At 47.2% G+C, this 19,062-nt stretch overlaps 1 protein-coding gene across 5 annotated transcripts in view; it reads right to left on the bottom strand.

The window, feature by feature from the left end:
- Positions 1–19,062, bottom strand: part of DZIP1 (DAZ interacting zinc finger protein 1) — a 50,005-nt gene that overhangs the window by 11,169 nt on the left and 19,774 nt on the right. For 4 of the 5 annotated variants that reach the window (XM_026493483.4, XM_057307652.1, XM_057307640.1 and 1 more), the window contains 6 exons: positions 18,392–18,454; positions 12,692–12,832; positions 12,187–12,235; positions 10,945–11,001; positions 8,435–8,491; positions 2,939–2,998 (listed from right to left, as the gene is read on the bottom strand). In XM_026493483.4, the coding sequence (XP_026349268.1) occupies positions 2,939–2,998; positions 8,435–8,491; positions 10,945–11,001; positions 12,187–12,235; positions 12,692–12,832; positions 18,392–18,454 (427 nt within the window). The remainder of the gene's footprint in view (positions 1–2,938; positions 2,999–8,434; positions 8,492–10,944; positions 11,002–12,186; positions 12,236–12,691; positions 12,833–18,391; positions 18,455–19,062) is intronic. The other variant, XM_026493485.4, reaches the window with a different exon arrangement.

The following is a 19,062-nucleotide window of genomic DNA, read 5'->3' as shown; positions in this document are numbered from 1 at the left end:
ATAAAAGGAGCTACAGAGAAGTACAGCCAGAGAGGCTCCAGGCTCTGTCTGCCCCGGGTCCGGGGTCAAGCGAACTGGATTTGGGTTTGGGTTCGCCCTCAACCCTGATGATCAGCTCCTTCGGATGACCGAGTTTCCCAAAATGACTACAAATTAAACATTTCCCCTCTGTCCTCAAATTCACTTTACATGTTGATGCTTGCTTGGGATTCGCTTATGGAAAATGAGAAAACTCTTGGTAGGAAGGCCTCTTACAAGGCTGGGGCTGGCCGGGGGAAGCAAGAGAAAGAACGTAGAATGCACAGGGGAAAAAAAATAAAGTTTTTAATGTAAAGGTGGAATGAATCGCTGGAAAGCCAATCACAACTGAAGGTTTTGAAGCACATACTGCTTACCAAGATCAATAAGACAAAACTTTCCCAGGCAGGTGGCCGGTGTGCAATGGCCCACAGAAATGATCATTTATATCAGACATGCAACGTACCATGTTTGGTGAGCAAAGAATTACGCACAAAGCAAAGAGTCAAGAACAAAGACCAAAACAGAATTTCTGAGTCAGAAGGGATGTCATCATCTACGAATCAATCTTCTCATTTTTCACACGGGAACACGAAAACCAGAGCGCTAAAGAGACTGCTCCAAGGACAGCCCGCCAGTCCAGGACCGGCCTGCCTCTGTCCCTTTGTTCTTTGCGTTCAACTATGGAAAGCTGAAAACCTGGACGTGAGTTCCCTCCCTGTCACTAATGAAGCTCACCAGCTAGGAGCAAGCTCCCTGTGTTTCAAGTTCCCGAATGATGAAATGGCCTCTAAGACCCCTGCTGGCCCACATTCTAACCTCCCATAGAACAGGACTGTCAAAAAAGTAAGGACGCAGAAATGGTCACGCATGCATGCATACTTCTGGGTAACAGCCGCCCTGCTTTGCAAACCACTGCCAAAATTCAGCTGTACAGGCATCACGTGCAAAATGTGGGCACAGCTGAGGAATTTATCGATGGCAATTAACGTGCTGCCAGCAGTTGGCTCCACAGAGGCCCTGAAGGATTCGTTTGGTCACCGGCTTCTGTAACAGTGCGCTTGGGACTCAGGCCCGTCTGGTGGTCCTCGGCCCTCGCCTCCTTCCCACTAGAGCTGTGTCTGAGCCCAGGGAGGGTGGCAAAGGTTATTTTCTTTCCCAATCTGGTTCCCCGCTTGTGGCAACACCCAAGGATGGTGTTCGCGGCCAGTGATCCCAAACTCACACCTTAAATGGTCTGGGTAGAAGAATTCTAAGACACAGGCAGAAGGATGCCGTGGTTAGAAGTGGGGCCCTGAGGGGTGACACAGTGGACAAAGTGAGGACAGTCTCTTGGAATCTAACAGACTCCTTTTTTTAAATGCATGTGAACTTGAGACTCCACAGGACCCCCTGACACATTTCATAGATTCTGCAGAAAATAAGATATTTGGTGTTCCAGGCATCAATAAATCACATGTAGGAGGGAGAAAGCACGTTACTTGAAAGCAAATGGAAAATGAACATTGCACAGATATTATGGATGTGACTGACCGAATCACTTTGCAAGTTGTAGCCTTGTCAAAAATAATTTGGAAAGGGATGCCTGGGTGGCTCAGTGGGTTGGTTAAAGCGTCTGCCTTCAGCTCAGGTGTTGATCCCAGGGTCCTGGGATCGAGTCCTGTATTGGGCTCTTTGCTCAGCAGGGAGCCTGCTTCTCCCTCTGCCTGCCACTCTCCCTGTTTGTGCTCTCTCTCTTTCTATGATAGATAAATAAATAACATCTTTAAAAAAATAACTTGGAAAAAGTCTTTTAGAAAACACAGAAGACATTACAACAAATATTAAGAATCTACAAATTGGAATATACCATTTTAATTCTCTTCCTAACACAAATGGTAAAACCAGAGCTCACATAAATATGAACAATTTGCTTTCTCCTAAAGAGGTAAATATGTGGTCAAGCATCATCATTGTTAAGCAGAAAATGATGGTAAACAGATTCAAGTATAACTGTTCCAGGATCTACAAGTTTGGTATTCGAAAGTACTCTGAATAATGTGGAATGATTTTCATAAACTTCAAAAATTAATTGGCAAAATAATTTTGAGAGCTGCTGAATAAAATGAGGAAGCCACGATAACTTTAATTATCTCCCCAAACCTTGAACAGCTCCCCAATTTCACCATAAAGACACTGTCCTGGGGGCACCTGGGTGGCTCAGTCGGTTAAGCCTCTGACTCTTGATATCAGTTCAGGTCATGATCTCAGGGTCGTGGGATCGAGCCCCACTTTGGGCTCTGCACAGGGCATGGAGCCTGCTTCAGATTCTCTCTCTCCCTCTCCCCCCTCCCCCTCCCCCACCACGTGCGCTTGCTCTCTCTATATAATAAAAAAATAAATCTTTTTTTAAAAAGACATTATTCTGCACACAAATATTCTACATTGAGAGCTTCAATATTATGCTTTTCTTGCTATTAAAATAATTTTGAAATGATTTAATGAAATAATTTAAAAAATAATTTTAAATGAAACAATTTCAAAATAATTTCACAGATTCACGGTGTGAGAAATAGCAACTGTGCCAGGAATATTTTTGTATCATCTGGCGCACAACGCATTTGTGTTGACTTGTCATCTGACCGGAAAATATCTGCGTTGACATAAAGACTTAGGTTTTTTTCCCCAAGTTCCCTGACCCAGGAAGGTGTTGTTCACATGCTAAGAATACAGTAAAGCAGGGGAACATATAACAGGATGTTAAAGGAGTAAGATGGTAGAATACTCCAGATGGATTGAAAATGTCATCTCCAAACCTAAATGTCTTCCCTAATTTTGATAACAGTGTGATAAAAACCACGAGATCATAATTTCAAGGCTTGGGTTTTAGCATCTCAATAGAATCTATGCAGGAAGAAACCCTGAGTGAGCCCTCGGTTACCTTTTTCTTCCTCTGAAAGCTCTTCTATTGGTTCCAGTATGTGCGATGAGAATGCCTGTTCTATTAACGAGGAAAAATAAGAATAGTACAGACAGGACAACAGCAAAGTGAAATTAGTTTCCTTTCAAACAATTTTGGAAGATCTAGTTCCACAGTATTTTAATCATGCCCAAAACAGCAGAATTTGCTGGGAAGAAGTTTGAAGGCAGTCAGTTAAAGCTGGTCCCTTTTTCATGGGACCTGTTCTTTCCAGGTATTTGCCATTAATGCCTGCCCCCCCCCCCGAAATTATATTTTCAAATAATTACGTCGTTTCGCACTCCGCAACCTCGTGCCTGACGGGATTCTTTTAAGGCATGAGGACACAACTGCAAAAGGCCTTCTTCACTTATCCCCCCAAAATACCTTCCTTATGAAATATTTTGACCGGGTGGCTAAAGAGAAAATTAATGAAACGCTTTCAATTCCCAAAGATAAAAACATGACAAAATGCCCGAGGCCCTGGGGTTCCCACTTCTCGCTAGCCCCAGGATCTTCAGGTGAGAGGACCAGGATGGTGAGGGACAGGTGAACCCAGGGTCAGCAGCAGGATTAAGACCCCATTCTTAGACATCCCTGTGCCCCTAAATCATGGTTCAACACCTCCATCTGCTCCCAGAGAGCCACCAGGGCGAGGCTGTGGACAGATGACACGTGAAGAGGGGCTGTTCCCAGTTCCACCCCGGAACAGTGCCCAGGGGGAGTGAGGCCTCTGGGTGACTTCCCAGGTAACGTGACTGGGGCTCAAGGAACCCCACGGGCAGCATGGATAAAGCCAAACGCCATCCTATCAACGGAGGGAAAGTTCCTTCGTGGGGAAGGTCAGGCTTTAGACGTTGGGATAAAACGCGACCGGAAGTCGAGCTGAGGAAGTGCGTGTTCGCTCCCCTTCAGCTTGGAGACTGCCAGGGACACCTCCCCAGGGCGCCCTCCACGCCCCCTACAGGCCGGAGGCCATTCACTCCGCACCAGACCCCAGAGCGGGCGACCCGCGAGGGCAGCACGACCAGTAATCACCGAGCGCCCAGCAGCTTGTCGCCCACCAGATCCACGTGCTTTGGCCGGATTAGCTTAGATTTAACACCTCCCGCTGGCAAGTGCTAGCTTTTAGTTTACCCAAGCGTATTTCCGGTACTCTGTCTTGGGCGTCCACAAACATACGCACACACACCCGGGTAGACACAAGTCAATAAATACATATTATATCTAAGTACACGCAAATGGGCTCTTATAGCCGTTAGCAGCCCAGTCCATCTATCTAACAGTGACTGGGGAAAAAGGCATTTTAAACTGCTTTCCAGAGAACATCTGGAACACAGCCTCTGAGGAAAGAGCAGCCCACTTTAATTTCTGAAACACGAACATGATCGCACACAGAAGCATTGAACTCCGCCCATGCACCACAACGGCTGGACGTCAAAGACGTGCTTTCAGATGTGTTCTTCAGCATCAAGATTTTAAAGTTAAAGAAAGAAAAAAACCCTGTAACTGTGTGTGGTGATGGATGCTAACTAGGTCCTGTGGTGATCATTTCACAATTACATAAATATCGAAGCACTGTGTTGTATGCCTGGGCTCATATGCTATAGATCAATTATATATCTCAATTAATAATTCAAAAAATTACAAAGTAAAGTCATACAAATAGACTATGTACTAGTTTGAACTGCTGAAAATAGGGATTTTAGGAGGAGAGCGAATTTCAAGTTTGTAAAAGTCACATGGTTTCTATTCTCTTGCAGTTTATGAAAATGACAATTATAAAGTTAGGAGGAAAAGCTCTAGAAAATCTCCCCAAAACATCACATACATGTTTGTTATCATTATATTATAAGCATAGTCCTAGGACTTACTTCTCTTGAGTCAAGACAAAGCATCAAAATTGTGACCTTTGGTGCTGGGGGGCAGAGGGCAGGGCTCTGGGGGAGGGAACCAGGGCTCCTACTATAACGGCTAAGGAAGTGAGGTCCACCAGACTCTAGCTCCCTAAACTAGCAGACTGATGTGCAAGTCTGCCGTTCATATGCTTTATAAACCACAGGCCCAGCCGCCAAATGACCCAGCTCTTGTCCTAAGTGGAGATATCCAAGCTGAGCTGATACACTCGAAGACCTGAGCCTCTCCTTTCTGAACTCTTCAGAGGCTTCCAGAAAAATCCTTATGTCAGTCTCCTACCATTGCCTCCAGAAGACGAACGCCCCGGTCTCTAGCCCATCCTCTCTGGCACTGGCTGGCTGTGTTGGACTATGTCAGCCCGACCCCAGCAGCCAACATTGGCCAGTGCTTGCTCGGTGGCTCCTATTCCAAAGGTCCTGCTTCATTTGATCCTTATTACAGCCCACCGAAGTAGTCATGACTGTTCTCCCCATTCAGCAGCCAAGGAAACCCAAACCTATGGCTTCATGAGCCAACTGTGAGCCAGACCGCCCACTTGACTTCAAAGTCCAGGCTCTTGGCCATGAAGCCACAGTGCCTTCCTACTGGCAATCGCTGGCTTTGTCTCCCAGACTTCTCTAAACGGCACTGTGTCTGTGAGCTCATGGTGTTCTCAACCCTTCCCTCACCTTCGTCCGCACCTTTCCACCAGCTCCACGGAGCAGCTGGTATGTCTGCTCCCTCTTGTTTCAAAACCTCCACTCCAATTCCCAGGTGAAGAATCTCCCAGAGCCCACTCCTCGATCCCCGGCTGGTCTCTCCAGCTCTAAATCTTTGAGTACACTCTGGTCAGGCTGAGCTTCCCCAGGCCCAGCCTCAAGAACATTCAGCAGCTACGTAATGCCACACGAATGGCCCCAATAGCTAGAGTCTGGCACACGGTGCTGGCCACGAACTGTCTCAACCAACCTTACTTCCCTCAAACCTCTTCTGCACACCCTATGCTCACCAAACAACCCCTCTGCACCACTCATTCCCACCTAGTGCTTGCCTCTGACCTTCTGCTTCTACTTTTTGCTTTGTCTCAGCGGAAAGGAGCAGCCTATACCCCTGACCCCTCCCTGGGACAACCCCCATCTTGTAACTGACCACTCAATCCAGGACAATTCTGAAGAGCCCATCCCAGCTCTGAAGCTTCCGGTGAGATCTACGGAGGCCTCCCCTGCAGTGCATCTGGGTTCGGCGTCCCCTTCCACCTGCTCCTGCTTCTCTCACAGGCGCTGTCCAAGAGCACTGCCCAGTAGACCTCCCAGCTGCAAATCTCCACCTGAGTCTGTTTCCCGCGGAACCCGACCTAAGACAGCGAGTAATCATGACATTTTTCGCGGTAAAGAGCCTCATCAAGCTCTGAGATGGAACAAAAGGAAAGATTGAGAGGTAATCGGGCTAAATAATGTTACGCAATACAGACTAAGGCTCCCTGCCCCAGTGCCCCCCTGCCCCCACCCCTTACAGCTGGGGGTGGGGGGGCAGGTCAGTGGGCCCCTGTACAAGCCTCCTCCTTGCTCCTGCCCATTAAGATGTTCACAGATCAGCCCAGATCCCAATCCAAAGGCTGCAGGCCTCATGCCAGGTCTGGCTGGCATTTAAAACTAGCATTTTAATCCCAGCAGATGCCAGCAAGGGGCCATGGCTGGTTCACGCAGCCCAGCTCCAATCAGGGCAAAGTCCGTAAGGAACACAGTGCTTTGGAACCAATGGATTTGTCAGGACTCCTGAATCAACTCCAGGCAGCTAAACATACCTACTATAGGAGTCCTTTATTGGGTGCCAAAAATATGAAGCAAAGAAAATGTAGTCCTCGTATACTGTCACACAAAAGGCTAATGATAACAAAGTAGCAAGGGAAAAAAAGAAAGAAAAGAAAAAGAAACTCTAACACACTGTTGGAAGTACAGAGAAGTGGCCAGCAATGCATTAGAAAAGTCAATCCTGAAAAAGAAGGCAAGAGGGAGATTTTAGACTTGATGTTAAGAATATGAATAGAGGGGCGCCTGGGTGGCATAGCGGTTAAGTGTCTGCCTTCGGCTCAGGGCGTGATCCCGGCGTTCTGGGATCGAGCCCCACATCAGGCTCCCCTGCTATGAGCCTGCTTCTTCCTCTCCCACTCCCCCTGCTTGTGTTCCCTCTCTCGCTGGCTGTCTCTATCTCTGTCAAATAAATGAATAAAATCTTTAAAAAAAAAAAAAAAGAATATGAATAGAGAGGGGCGCCTGGGTGGCACAGCGGTTAAGCGTCTGCCTTCAGCTCAGGGCGTGATCCTGGCGTTGTGGGATCGAGCCCCACATCAGGCTCTTCCCCTATGAGCCTGCTTCTTCCTCTCCCACTCCCCCTGCTTGTGTTCCCTCTCTCATTGCCTGTCTCTATCTCTGTCGAATAAATAAATAAAATCTTAAAAAAAAAAAAAAAGAATATGAACAGAGAGCACTTGCCAGGGGACATTTTCTAGCCTATTCAATATTGAAGCAAATTTGCATGGGTTCCACATTGTACCTCTGGTGCTGGTCCAGAGGGAGGACACCTGCATGTTCTAAACACTTGTAAATGTAACATCCAATAAGTGGGGAGTTTACATATTACATAGTGCGAACACATGCTCAGGGGTACTGACCTGCCTGAAATGACCTCAGGGAAAAAAAGTAAGAGGCAATGAACACCTTCATGAATCCGTTCAGTGAACAAAAAAGATGGGCACAAAAAGCCATGCTAATATGAATCACAATATTTCTGAACACACAAAGTCTGACTTGACTGACCGTGGATTTAAGTCTAACTCAAAGGCTAAAAAGCAAAATGGAACGAAGTAATCATTTACATTCCAGAAGCTTTTGTAGGCAAGACAGAAAAAAGTTGGTCCCCCTCCCATCTTTTAATTCAGTTAATATACCGCACACCATTGGCAAACAATGGACTAAAACAGACTTGTAAAAACCGTACACACCTTAGCAGTATAAAAATAAAATATGGCTACCGATATTCACCCTGTCTACTGGATCCTGTAATTAACAACTACCACCCTTGCGCCCTGGTCCGGGAACTGATTCCTGGCAGGGATTCCCTCCCGTGGCTCCCACTTTTTCCTTTGGTTTCCATCACATGTCTTTTCTAGATTTTTCCAACCAATCGCTGAAACTGTTTGTTTAAAAAAGGTGACTTGCTGCTGCACCGAAAGTTATAAAAACAGTCACGTATGCCCTGTGGCATGTGCTGGTTGGCTGGTCTCGTAGAAAATCACCTTCTTACCCAACACCTACTACCCTCCACCCAAAGTCATACACAATCAAAGTACCGCTCAACGTTAAAATCTCTGCCTGTGAGTCTAGCAACACATACATTTTTTACTTTGTGACTCTGGTAGGTATGTTCACAGTTTAAGATATTACATATGAAGGCAAGAGTTTTATTAACTGCTCTGCATTCCCTGTTTTGCATAGTTACCCCACAGAAGCACGTGTAGTTAATAAGTTCTCTGACTCAGGGCAGAAACTGAACATAAAATGCTGAGACTTAGCTGAAACTTACCATGAGCCATTGTGAGACCGGACTTAGCATCCAGGGTCTGTGCGGCCGAGGCACTCACTGAAACAGCAAAAGAGAAAAAGCTCACAGCCTTTCCTAATGAAAGCATAAGCATCTCAACTTGATGCTCGAGTCCTCCTCGAACTAGTCAAGCTATATACAGATCGTGAGGGATGAATGTTTCCAATGACCATCATCAGCTAACCTACACCAATTCTCCGTAACAGCTTTATTACAATACAATTTGCCCTTTTAAAATATACAATTCAATATAAAATACACAACTCGAAGTATACAGTTAGTGTAATCAGAGTTGTGCAACCATCACCACTACCGAATTTTAGAACATTTTTATCACATGCGCTGGAAACACCCATTAGCCGTGACTCCCCTCGTCTGCCTCCCCACGGCCCCTGGCAACCACTGATCTACTTTCTGTCTCTATGGATTTGCCTATTCTGGACATTTCATATAGAATGGACTCATACATTGTGGTCCTTTGTGACCGGCTTTGTTCACTTAGCATGACGTTTTCAAAGTTCATCCACGTTGTATGCAGCATGTCAGCTTTCTTTCTTTCTTTCTTTCCTTCTTTCTTTCTTCCTTTCTTTCTTTCTTTCTTTCTTTCTTTCTTTCTTTCTTTCTTTCTTAAGATTTTATTTATTTATTTGTGAGAGAAAGAGAGAGAAAGCACAAGCAGGGGGAGCTGCAGGCAGAGGGAGAAGCAGGCTCCCCGCTGAGCAAGGAGCCTGATGCAGGACTCGATCCCAGGACTCCGGGATGATGACCTGAGCCAAAGGCAGACGCTTAACTGACTGAGCAACCCAGATGTCCCCAGCACGCAGTTTTATGGCCAAATAACATTCCACTGTACAGTCAGACCACATTTTATACATCTATTCATTAGCTGATAGACATTTGGGATGTGTCCACTTTTCGGCTGTTATGAATAATGCTGGCATGAACATTCCTGTCATGGTTCCTCTCTGGATCATGTATTTGTTTGTTTTCTCTTTAACTAGCTTATTATGATAGATCTTTAATTCTACTCCTGCTCTGAAAAATACTGGCCACAAACTTCAGTTTCCTCCCTAGGCATACATTTTTGTCTTTACAATGACCACTGGCAAAGGTGTTCGACTCCTAACTGTGCGTAAATGGTTAGCCATTCTGGAAATGTAAGACCCTCCAAGCCATTTGCAACTTACATAATCTAAATCAAGGTTTGCCAAAGTATAACCTGTGGGACATATCAGCCCACTACTTATCTTTGTAAATAAAGTTTTATCGGAACACAATATTGTTCCAAGTCTAATTAAGGTATGAACAATAGCAACTTAATGCCTTTTAACCTTCCCATCCTTCTGTGAAATGGATTTCTTTCCATAGGACATAAGCCTGGCTTTTACTATTCCTTCAGCCCTACTTTTGGGACTAACCTGCCCTTTCTCAGCACCTCTCAACCTCTTCAGCTTCCAGAAGCAACATCAAGATGCCTCCAGAAATGGGATGCCTGGGTGACTCAGTTGGTAAAGCATCTGGCTATTGATTTCAGTTTGGGTCATGATCTCAGGGTCCTGGGATAGGCCCTGCCATCGGGCTCCTTGCTCAGCAGGGAGTCTGGTTGAAGATTCTCTCTCCCTAACCCTCTGCCCCTCCCCCCGGCACACCCTCTCTTTCTCTCTCATAAACAAATAAATCATAAAAAAAAAAAAAGAGGCCCCCAGAAGTACCTGAGAAGACTGAGCAGTTAAAATCATTAGCAATTTCCCAACAATTGTGCCAAATTCCCAAACCTGCTCATCAATGCCCTTTCTCGATACAGTCCTGGGCCCATATGAATGGTACCGTCACTCAGGGTCCAGCCTCGGCCTGGACCTTCCCCTGGTATTCAGACCCCCGTCCAAACACACGTCCTCTCTTGCCCAGGGCTGTCTGCTCTCTAGCTTCCTCCGCCCTTACACTTTCCCTAATGGAATAATAAAATAATAAAAAAATTTCAACTATTTAACTATTATTAGGAAAACAGTCTGTCCATTTCTACACTGTACAGACTATGTCTTTGTGGATCACAGCCAAATCCTGACGGCTGAGAGACGTGCTGAGTCCGCCTCAAGTGAGTGACTGACAGAACGTCAGGTCAAAGCCTGCAACTCTGCGTCTCGGTGATGCCAAAATGTGGCGGCCACCACAAGGTCACGTCGTCACACAGTGCAATGCCTTGGGAAACCCACAGATACAAACCGAAGCAATGCCAAAGAATTTACAGTTGTCCCTTGATTAGGTGAACTGAGAAACAATAGGTATGGCTAACCAAAACCACCACAAAATCACATGGATAGTTACAGTCCTGGGTTTTTAGAACTAGGTCAAAGCGAGGAATCAAAATAGATCATTATGTAGTCTCCAAACACACTGGTTTTCAAAGAAAAGCCTCTAAAAATAATACATTGTGTACTGGTTTAGCACTTTAAAAATATTTTTAGAATCCTGAGCCTTTTATAGAAACTTACTAGGTACAGCTGGGGCAGTTGGCTTAGATTCAAAAGCTTGCCAGATTAAAGGATTCCCTGAAATTAAAAAAAAAAAATTAGTTAATGACAAAAATCACAAGCTACAGGTTGTATTTTGCCAGCACTTATCCTTTTCTCCAGGAAAAGAAATAAGCAAAATTTACCAACACGTGGTCCCTCACCCACTTGAGTAAAGACGTTTAACATAAATTCTTAGAATACTTTTTCCTAAAATTATTATCACTCAAATATTTCACTAAGTAATTATACAGATATTGCTCACTACCTGAACTCTCAGTATTTCAAAGAGAAGTTACAGGAAACCACGGCCCTTCCCAAACCTTCATCTCCAAACAAGAAGGAACCCAGCGTGCAGGTCAACGAACCCCCGAGGGGGCCCCTAGAAACAAGGAGAATATGCGGCTCAAGCACCCGTTACCAATCCCCAGTCAGGGGCCCTCAAGTACACAAGTGCCCTTCAATGACCTGAGACGAGCAGGGACCAAGACTTCGGTTACCTGAGAGGGGTCCAGGCAAAGGCAAGCTGAATGCTTTATTGGGAGACCCCGCATGCACTTCTGACTCCAGTGTCCCTTCTGGACTCGCTCCTCAGGGAGCAGGAGGTGACGGCTCTCGCCGCCACAGTCCATAGGCTGGATGTGCCCCACGACGCTGAGAACGAACCTTTAACCCCCAGCTGCCTCAGCTGACAAGGACGCAGCAAGCCCCTACGGTACTTTAGAGTAACTGAGGTGGGGGTCGTTCACGAGAGCTCACGCCCACGCCCACGTGTGCTCAGCAGGTGCGTTTTATATATGTCCCCCCACTTAACCCTCATAAGAAGCCTGTGATGTAGGCACTCTTCACGCTCCAACACTACGGCTAAGGAACTGGAGGCAGACACTCACAGAGCTACACTGAGCCCAGCCTGTCTCTAGACCTGGTGCTTTTGACGGTCACTCCCCCTCATCCCACATCAGTCCGGAGGTACGGTTACTAAGCATGGATTTTGTGCCTAACAATATTCTGATAAAAAATATGGAAGACCATTCAATGATAGTCAAGGTATTAAAAAATTCTCCAATTTTCCGGATCGAGGTGACAGATCACTCAAATTAAAATCACCACGGGAATGCCATGTTGGTGCCCAGAAGCCACCGGGGGCCCCACATTCTTCTGATGTCCGGTGCATGGTTAGGGAGGCCCGCCTCGCCTCCAACACTGGGATCCTGGCCCACTTACCTTTGGGTTCACTGACGCTGTTTAATGGTTTACTGGTAAACTCTTTAATCTGCAAAGAAAAACCATGTGTTTTTTTAACGATACAAGGTTGAAACCAGATAGGGACATCCTGGATGATGGACAGATACTGTATAAACCTTTTTTTAGGTCTTCCAAAGACAGAGGACAGATGGACTTTAAAGCTACAGAGGCAAAAATTGTATAAAAGTAGCATTTGGATTGGGCTGCTTCTCAAAGTAATCACAAAAAGAAATCCTTCTCTACCTTTAAATTTACTCTAAGTTCTAATTAAATAAATTTGCTTGCTCTTTACAGTTAAAAAAAATACCTTGAAAAAATTATCTTATTGGATTTACTTTTCAAACAACCCTGGGGAAGAACATACTCTACTCCTTTATCTTATCCAACTTACAAATGCACTAAAATAAAACAGAATGTTCTTCGATAAATTGCGCTGCTTGGAAAAACACAAAACAAAACAGTGCCAGTATATAGCCAAAAATACCTGTTGTCTCTGCGTGATAATCAGTTCATTCTGTTCCTGGAGTCTCTGCCCTAGTTCTTCTATCCTTTTCTTGTAGAAAACATTACTTGCATTGAGATCGTCTATCATGGAGGTCCGAAGTTTCTCTATATGTGACAAGAGCTGGAAAAAAAAATTAAGGCGTCCGTCCGCAATGCGCAATGTCTCCATCCCACCATCTGTACGCACACACCCTGTGTTCTTTGCTGGCCTCAGGGTGTCTGTGCACTTCAAGTCACCAAATACATCTTTGGTCACTGTGTACCAAGGCCTCAGTTGTCCAAGGGCTTCACCTCTGCTCCCAGGGAGCTCGTGACCCAAGACACAGCACTGAGAAGGTGAATGGCCGCGTGCACTCGAGCACAGCACATGCCACGCTGCAGGGATGAGCACTGACCCAGCATCAGGGCGCTCCCACAGAGTGGCCGTAACCCCGCGCCGTCCTGCCCCTCAGGCGTCCACATGGGCCTGCACAGAGAGCCCACCTTCATTATTTATATGTCCAGTGACGAAGTACAACCTCATAAATCTTTCCTGAGAAAAGGAAGGTGGAAGAGGGAAGAGGGAGGGAGGGACCCAGAGAACAGAAAGATCCAAAGATTCAGACAGATTTGTCTTCAGAGACTTCATGTCGGGAAAGATCATATAATGGACATAAAAAAAATTCGAGAAGAATTTGTTTTCAATGATTTAGGCAAAGATTCTTAGAACAATCTCACTAGTCATTACATAGAGGGGAAATCACCTTGGTCACTGGAGCTAAAGACATTCCCAGCCTACAGCCTGGAAGTGGAGGCGATGAGCAGACCTAGCAGAGGGGGTGGTGAGGGTGCCTCAGAGGAGTAGAGCGTGGGCGGCAGCACCTCCCAACTTGCTTGGCTCTTCCTACCAAACCCCCACCAACCGCTTCATCTTGTAGCCACACCACAACCTTATGGATGCATGGTCAGACTCCGCTGTACAGATGAGGGAACTCAGGTCTAGAGAGCGTCAAGTAGATGGTCCGAACTCGGGCAGCGGGAGGGGAGGAGCCCAGACCGGAACTTTCCTGCCTGGCTTCAAAGTTACTGCTCTCAAATTTAGTGACTAAGTCACAGAACATCTTCGTAAACAGCACTTGGAGCAATCAAGTAGCCCCCCAGGCCTTAAAAAATAAATCACCGAAGGGACGCCTGGGTGGCTCAGTCGGTTAAGCATCTGCCTCCGGCTCAGGTCATGATGCCAGGGTCCTGGGATCGAGCCCCGCGTCAGGCTCCCTGCTCATTGGGGAGTCTGCTTCTCCTTTTCCCTCTGTCTGCCTCTCCCTGCTCGTTCTCTTTCTCTCTCTCTCTCAAATACATGAACACAATCTTAAGAAAAAATAAAATAAAAATTAAAAGAACCTTTCATAACCTAGTGGATGCCAAGAATCTCCCTCAGGAGAACACTGTCACGACCCTTCCCTACGTGTTTACAGGCCACGGGAAGAGGGCCCCACAGCAGCTGGGGAAACACTAAGCTGGAAAATGGAAAAGCCAGTGAAGATACCCAGGGCTTGCGGGTGGAGGTTTAGGTTCAACAATGTGTGGGGTCAGTCCAGACCCCCCCAGAAGAAAGGGACACAGGAAACACTAAGGGAGGGCAACATTTTGATACTGGACTTGAGAACTGGTCAGAAAAGCACAGAAAGGAGTTTGCTGAGAGAGGAATGTGATGATCTAAGCAAGGGATAGCCAGAAATTATTTCAGAAAGTCTGTGGCCCTCGAGCCCATTTCTTGTGACCTCCTGTCCTTTCAAGTACTTTGCTTTGTCTCTAGCAGAGCACAGTCCCCTGCACGTTCCCTCCACCACGTGACCACCCGTACAACCTCCCAGGTCCACGGAGCCTTCTGTCAGGTCAAAACGGTACGCCGTCGTTTATGTGTGACTCCCTTTGAACTCCTACCAATGTTATTTAAAAAAAAAAACAAAACAAAAACAGGCTGCCAAGAACCTAGATAAAGCAATAAAAAGTTGCCAATCGCAACTTCCCTTAACCAGAGAAACACAATATGTGCCTTGTAGGACCAGCAGGCAGCAATCATGTGGAATAATTAATAGTTAGGTCTCAGGCAGAGATTACTAAACCCGATTGAATTCTCCCCTCTGTTCACGTTCAAGAGAAATTAAGGAAGAAGAAAGCAGCTCCTGAACTAGCAACACCAGCAGACAAGGGAGCAGCGTGGCCTAGCGGCAGCACGAAAACCCCACAGGCCCTCGACGTGGAGCCGCGCGCCTCAGCACAAGGGAAGGCCTCTCCTCTGTCCTCCAACCCGCCACCAGGCGGTCCTTCCATCATGACTTGCGGTGGCCAAGCGTACGAATCTGCCACCTGCATTCTGTCTCTGCCAGAGGGCCACCGCGCCGCCAGTTCCCACGCGGGTCTGGAACACCAGAGGCTTTAGAGGAGCAAGGACGAAACGTCATGCCCTATTCGTCAGAGAGCCCGAATTCTGTCCCTAAATACCAATGCTAGGACACGCCTTGAAGGATGAGAGTAGAACTTCAAGTTGTAAGGACAGGGGTTCAAACCATGGATGTGAAGCAGAAATCATCTGGGGTTTTGGTGTTCCCCACCCCCCACGATACGCATGCCCCACTCCAGGCTGAATCCGAAGCTTGGGCAGAGGAGCCGGGCATGAGTGTTTCGGGAAAGAGCCGCTGGTCATTCTGAAGTGCGTCCATGGCTCGGAACTACTCCCTTAGGACATCTCCAAGGGACGCTAGGGCATTTTCCGGGAAAAGCAACTGCTCTAAGCCGTCGCCGCCTAGTGTCCTCGCGAGCGGGCTCAGTGCCTCACGCCTGACAAATGAGCAAGGCCACAAGGTTGACAAGCAAGACCCCGAGTTTAAGAGCAGCCGGGTTCAAGTACCGTGCTTGTACCAACAGACGACTCTTTCAACCCTCTCTTCTAAACCCTTCGCTCAGTGTTTCTCCATCCCTAAAAGCAAGGTTGAACGATCCCCTTGCGGGCCGACTAGCCACCGTCCACGTTCGTTCCGCAAATATTTAATGAATGCCAATCACATTTTGGGTACGTCCGTCCACGCTGGGAAAACAACAAAGAACGAACTAGAGAGAGCCCCTCCCTCACAGGGCTAGGGATCCGGTTGGAGAGACACACAATAAACAAGTGAATAAACAATCAGATAACTATGTGAGACAGTGATCAGAATTACACGTGTGAGGTGGTGGGAACAGTAAGGGAGGGGGCTACCGACGTATATGGTGTCAGGTGACTTGGAAGCCGAGGCCAGAGGGGGCAGCGGCAGGCAGAATTCTAAACGGCCCTCAAGTCTGCACCCCAGAGTGCACGCCCTGTATAATCCCTTTCCCTCAGCGGAGTTATGAACTCAGTGTTTGTGCACCTCTCCCCCAAATTACAGGGTGAAGCCCTAATCCCCCATGTGACGGTATTAGGAGGTGGGGCCTTTGGGAGGTGATTAGGTTTGGGTGAATTAGGGTAGGGTCCTCATGATGGGATTAGCGCTCTTGGACGAAACCGGCGAGCTTTCTTTCCTTCTCTCCCTGCTCTGTGAAGACACAGAGAGAGGGCAGCCGTCGGCACCGGGGATCTCCCCAGGAGGTGAACTGGCCAGCACCCTGACCCCGCTACTTCCCAGCCTCCAGAACAGTGAGAAAGAAATGTCTGTTGTTCAAAGCCACCCAGTGTGTGGTACTTTGTGACAGCAGAGTGAGCAGACCAAGACGTGGGCTGGGTGGGATCTGAGACGTGCTCCTAACCAACACAGTACAGCAAGTGTCAAGGGACTAGACAGATGCAACTGAAGCCCCTAATCTGCTGACTCTGAGTTAAGGAAAAGAAAGATTATCCTATGTGGGCCTGTCTTCTTCAGGCCAGCGGCTCCCCTGCGGACCTTAATGACGGCAGCAGCCTGGTAGTGAGCGGTGCCGCTAGGGGTCCTGATCCTACGGTCAACCCTAAGGAACAGCCTATTGCCAATAACCTGAACAGGCTTGGTTTGACCCTGAGCGCCGGAGGAGAACAGAGCCCGTCTGACACCCCCCATGCAGCTGTGAGACCCTCCGCACAGGACCCGGCCAGGCACCCGGGTGAGATGGGCACTGTGAGACGACCAACTGCTGGTAATTTGCTACACAGCACAGAACACTAATGCAGAGCAGAAGGCAGCCACGTGAAGAGCAAACGGAAGGACATCCCAGCAGCAAAACCCCTGTGCAGAAAGAGAAAAGGGCTGGCATGTTCTCTAAGTGACCGGAAGGCTACTGTAGTCAGAAAGAGTAGGTCCAGAGACAGGATCAGGATGAGGCCGCAGTGGTGGCCAGCAGCCAGAGGGTCTCGTCCGTTCTTTAGAGGGCAAATTGGGAAAGGGGTAGGTTGGAACCAGGAGACCAGTTACGGGGTCCTTTTAGAAACGGCAGGGGCTCGTTGGAAGGGAGGAGCCACGGAAATGTGCAGAAGAACACAGATGTGAGACGTGTGGAAGGCCCAGCCAATGGCTGGGAGCTGGGCACTGAGGTTGCAATGGGGCTCAAGGCGGGCACCTGACTGCTCCGACCAGTATGCCACTGGACAAAGGAAAAACATCATCTGAGACACGTTACCCTCAGGAAGCCCCGGAGATACCAGATCCAAAGCTGGCTAGCCCATCTGCAGCTCAGAGGGTAGGCTGGAGAAATAAACACGGGCCTCACACCCACACAGAGCCACGACCTCCCTTTACAAATTCTGTTCGATCCCCAGAGCCCCAGACTGTGAGAAACACATGTCTGCTGTTTGTCAGCGGCCCGTCTACCGTATTCTGTTGTAGCAGCCCAGGGTAAGTAAGACACGGGGGACACAACAGGTTACAAAATACATACGAAATGAAAAAAGAGACAGAAGTTCCCCTTTCTTAAAATCTCAAATAAAAGTATGTCAGGTTTTCTGCAGCAGTGTGAACACTTTCACACTTAAATTTGTGATGCACTCAGCTGAAAAGCGGTATTAGCATCAAACTGTTCTAATTAAAATGATTTTAACGTGAGCAATCCTTGCCTTTCTTAAAGATTGTTGAGACTCCGCCTGCAAGGTGAAAAAGTCAGAAGCGATGCGTCCAACAATGAAGGAATCACTAACTTACAAAACATGCACAAGATCCTTCTCCAGCCATTAAAAAAAACCCACCATTTTGAAGAGATTTTAAAACAGGAGAATATATTAAGCGAAAAGCATATACAGTTATAGAGCATGATTCAAAATTTGTAAGACCCCAGGTATGGGTTTCTATATTACAGAAACACTATTTATGGCATAGAACACAGACTGAAAAAAATTATAACAAAGTCGTAGTGGTGGTTATTGAATTATAAGTAATTTTATTTTTTTAAAGATTTATTTGAGAGAGAGAGAGTGCATGAGCAGGGGGGAGGGGCAGAGGGAGAGGGAGAAGCAGGCTCCCAGCTGAGCAGGGAGCCCAACGTGGGGCTCGATCCCAGGACCCTGAGATCGTGACCTGAGCCACAGGTAGACACTTAACCAACTGAGCCACCCAGGTGTCCCGAATTATAAGCAATTTTAATTTTTGTCACACATGTCTCCACAGATTTTATTAAGTGGACAAATACTACCTTTGTCATAGAGAAAAAATATTCTTTTAATAAATGACCCACTGACAGACCATGGGCTCCTTGGTCTTACCCGACCCTTCTCCTTCTTGTGTTCTTGATGAAGCGCTTGAACCCGGGCAGTCCACTTGCTTTCCTACACAACACAGTAAAACAAGAGACACGTATGTGCAAATGCAACAGTAAGATCGACTCGAAACGGAAGCTTTTCAGTGGGCACCTGTGGAACCCAACGACCGCCTTGGTGACATTTTAGCAGGCACTTTTTTTTTAACTATAAAGACTCAAAAATGTTTAAACACATTTGCACTGGGTTTTGATCTTAAACTCTATGGCAGGGGTCGGCAAACATTTTCTGTGAAGGGGCCAAAAGTAAATATTTTAGGCTCTGGGGGCCACCTGACCCGATCGCTGCTACCAGCAGCAGGAGAACATCCACAGAGAATACGTAAGTGAGTGGGCGTGGCTGTGTTCCCATAAAATATTCTCAAGAATGCGTGCTAGCGGGCTGATCTGAGGCGCTAAAAGGCAACACTGGCGTTTCTGAGGCCTGGGGTTCTGATCTGACAACACAGCTCACAGGAAGGAAACGAGAAATGTAGGTGGGACCTTGGGATTTCGTAACCGGGTCCTTAATTCCTGAGAGACCAGCTTGCGGGGAGCAACTGTCAACAGTTCAATACCAGACACGATTCCTGGTCTCCTACCACATCCCAGGGACCTCGCTGGGCTGCCGTGGCCGGC

The sequence above is a fragment of the Ursus arctos genome, unplaced genomic scaffold, assembly GCF_023065955.2.
Source record: "Ursus arctos isolate Adak ecotype North America unplaced genomic scaffold, UrsArc2.0 scaffold_10, whole genome shotgun sequence".
Lineage (NCBI taxonomy): Eukaryota > Metazoa > Chordata > Mammalia > Carnivora > Ursidae > Ursus > Ursus arctos.
This window is presented reverse-complemented; position numbering and strand designations above follow the sequence as displayed.